Consider the following 3,550-nt stretch of genomic DNA (forward strand, 5'->3'; position numbering starts at 1 on the left):
GCGATACACGAACCGATTGAAACCCCTTTTCTCTGCAAAAATGACGACGTCCTCTGAGATCGTGGCAAAGATGCCCGCTGATATCGACAAATGTGGATATCAGGTGCAAGTACAGGAGGTCAATATCCTCGATACTCTCCCGAACGCATTCGAGCAATGACAGTGGGGAAGGGAATATATAATATAGGTATTTTATATTTATCAAGAACGATTGAATTTCTCGACGGCTGGCACCCTTGATATAAACTTCGTTGTAGTTGTTAACCAAAAATTAGTTGTCTATGATTAGCAATCCTGCATGTATAAGGCGAGCATTTTCTGCCAAGAGTTTCTCTGCAATTACCCGAAACGGCACATCCGACTTAGAGTGTTTACGGGAAAAAAACAAAACAAAAACATCCACAGCCCTAGTTTCTCTATCTTCCCCATACGTCGCGCCAGTGCTGCTAAATTCATCTTGTCGCAGGCCTCATTTGCCCAAGATCTGACCGGTACCAACTACCTCGATCGTTCACCCTCATAGATGGAAGTATACGTCACCGTTCCTGCGACGACCACGGGCTAGTTACAGGCGCGCTTTAGTAACTTAATATGGTCGCCCATTTGCACTGTGAGTTTTACGATGTTCAGTGAATACGTTCGCCAATGTAAAAACGAACACTGAAATATTTTACTTGTTCCAGAGGAACGCGACATGCGTTCAGAGTTTGGTGTACCTGATAGGAAACTTTGCGCGTTACATAGCAGTGACAATTCGACTTTTTTCTTTCTTCATTTCTACCTCAACGAATACTTACCCCCATATTCTAGAACGTCCCTTCACTCAACGCTCCACCTTTACTTGAGAAAGCCGATGGAAGCGCCGTCAGTAGTCACGGCAAGTCACTGCATATCAGCGATAATCTGCTGCGATTCTTGAGTAGGGTAGCGCCATTTTCAGCCGAGCGGCGGCGCAGTGCTCAACTCTGTCAAAAAAAAAAAGAAAAAAAAGGAGAAAAAAAAGTTTAATCTAATGATTAGTTGACTAAGTAATATGGCTAGGTGGCGTTAGCCGCCGCCCGATGTAAAGGGTACAACCACATCCATCCATCCATCCATCCATCCATCCAGTGAAGGGTGAAAGTCGAGTCGAGGAGCGTTTGTGAATACGGAGGTTCGTATTCTTCAGAAAGACGCAGCCCTGCTGCATGTGCCACCCTTCGATTTGAATGCAGTCGATCGAGAGTACAGTAAATGATTACGATACTGACATTGTAATTGTGCTACCAAAACAAAGTTAGAATACAGATGACGAAAAATGAGACGATGACAACTCAGGCACTTCATTAAACTATCCTAACACGTATTGTCGTTAAACGATATATACCGCGGCCATGAAGGCAAGCTAGTTGTCGCAGCAATGACGTCAATCGAATTCGAGCGTGCGAAACGCACGACAGCTAATGAAGAACGGAACTACAAGTTTTCTTTTTTCAAAAAATTTATTTAGCGGTCACAAGACAGACGCAGCTTCAAACGTTCTTCCGTTTTCACATCCACGCGTTTGCTTTTCTTTCACTTATTGCAGTGGTTCTTGTAGACTTCGCCATCTTGCTCTATTTCACTTCCGTTCACCAGAGCACACCTTCAAGCGACCACCTTGGTTGATGTGTTCCTTCACGTCGTCTTGTGATCTCTTGGTTCATTTTTTCGTTAGACTTGATATCTAGCCCTTGTCGTGGAACCATGCTTGGTCTGAGTATCGGTGTGGGCCTGGTAAGGAACGATATTCCTAGGATGCACGTTCAGCCGTGCCTTCAATGTCTTGCCGATGTTGACGTTGGCATCAGCTCGGCGAACATCGGCGGTCCAGACGGCAATCTTGTCGAAGCTGTTGCGAACCTGAACCACAGCACCGTTGACGTCATCGCCGAACTCGTCAAATCCCTCTCCTATCATACATAGCAAGATTTCCAGCCAGTAATTGTCCAAGTGCGTTGACCTCTGGCTTTTGTTCAGACTGAAGAGCCAACGACCTCCCTGCCTGTTGCGGCTGTCTTCCCACATGGGCTTGATGCCGGACTTGAAGAGGGAGTAGTCACATCCGATGGGAAGCTTACTGGCCACCTCCACGTGGTTGTAGAGCGCCCAGAAGTCCTCGACAGTATCGAACGAGGCTATCTCCAAAAGGTTTTCCTCCCAGCTGCGGTTCTTGTCGTTCCTGTAGAACCACAGGCTCCACCGATGCTGAAGCGGGTGTTTCAGTAATGAGAGCGATGGTGCTTCTGCAACCGGTCCCCCGAAGTCACGTTTCTGATTGTCTTCCACCGCCATGTCGAGCTGCATCCGCGGAGCTCTCTGTCCAGCTGCTTATCCGTTTGAACGTCTGGCCAAGATGGCGTTCTAGCTCGGCCACTGTCTGGCAAACGAATGAGCGCGCGCGGCAAAACGAGCGTTGGGGACGCACTGGCACAACGTGTTTCGATTCACTCTGTGGAGGTTGCAGGTCCCTCAGCCAACAGGAAGGGCGCTTAGCCTCTCCACATGTATTCATTCGCGCGAATCGTCTGCCCACCGTGTTCACGGCGTCTGCTTAACAGACTGTTATTATTTTGCCAACTTTATTAATTTAAAATGCAGTAAAGCTGTTAAACACGCAACTATACGCCGGGAACGTGAACAAGCGTGAATTTGTTACTCTGCTGAAGGTTGGTTATGGTGGCTAGCCACCATAGGTTGGTAGAGTATCATGCCGGCCGGCGGATGACTTCGCTTTGAGGCTGTTTCTCTCCGACGCTGTTCGTGCATAAAGAAACATAATAAACGTTTACTATGTTACTCTATGGATCGTGGCTCTCGTATGTATGTTTCTCCGTCGACGCGTTCCTTGGCGTCTCCCGCTGCACGCTCCCTTTGTCTCTTTTTTGTTTGTTTGTTTCCGCTGAAGGAGGATTACATTTCTCTGCGCAAGCGTGTGGCTTTCTTACACCCCGTAGCTTTGGTAGTGCTAAGCAAGGCGTTGGCTGAACCGAAGTGGTGAAACAAAACGTGCGGCGTCTCATGCTTCCTTTGCTTTTTTTTTTTCTTGAAGCCCGTTGACAGGCGTGTCTCTGAGGCCTCCTTTCACACGGCAAATATAATGTTATTTAGAGCGAGTGTCATTCGTTTGTGAATGTCATTTGTTTGCTGTCACACAGCTTAGTCAACCGAAAATGACTTTTTCGGTCGAATGAGTTCCAGGTCATTATAGATCAGCTTATTACTCGTTTTATGACGTGATAGCGCGCGCGAATGTATATAAAAATCTATTCACAAGTACAGCGGCTGGATGCCGACCACGTTTGATTTTATCTGTCGTCGATGTTGCCTGTATCGCAGACGTTGATCGTTCGATTGCACATGTTGTGGTGTCCAGAGCGGTGACCAGAGTGAGTGGTGACTACACGAAATCGCTGCAGTCGGGGAAGTCAGTCGTGCGCCCCGCTTCAGTTCACTGTGCCACGGCCGCTCACGCCCGGTCGCGCATGTCGTCGGCCATGTTGGTTTTCGATTGTGTCGTGGAGCTATGGCA

The 3,550-nt window shown here is 47.8% G+C and overlaps 1 protein-coding gene across 1 annotated transcript; it reads right to left on the reverse strand.

Annotated features, from left to right (window-relative positions):
• Positions 1 to 1,536: 1,536 nt before the first annotated feature.
• LOC142769220 (eukaryotic translation initiation factor 4E-1A-like) lies at positions 1,537 to 2,792 on the reverse strand. The gene has a single exon (XM_075872263.1). The coding sequence runs from the start codon at positions 2,323 to 2,325 to the stop codon at positions 1,693 to 1,695; it is 633 nt and encodes a 210-aa protein (XP_075728378.1). The 5' UTR covers positions 2,326 to 2,792; the 3' UTR covers positions 1,537 to 1,692.
• Between the last annotated feature and the right edge of the window lie 758 nt (positions 2,793 to 3,550).

The sequence above is a fragment of the Rhipicephalus microplus genome, chromosome 1 (assembly GCF_043290135.1).
Source record: "Rhipicephalus microplus isolate Deutch F79 chromosome 1, USDA_Rmic, whole genome shotgun sequence".
Taxonomy (NCBI): domain Eukaryota; kingdom Metazoa; phylum Arthropoda; class Arachnida; order Ixodida; family Ixodidae; genus Rhipicephalus; species Rhipicephalus microplus.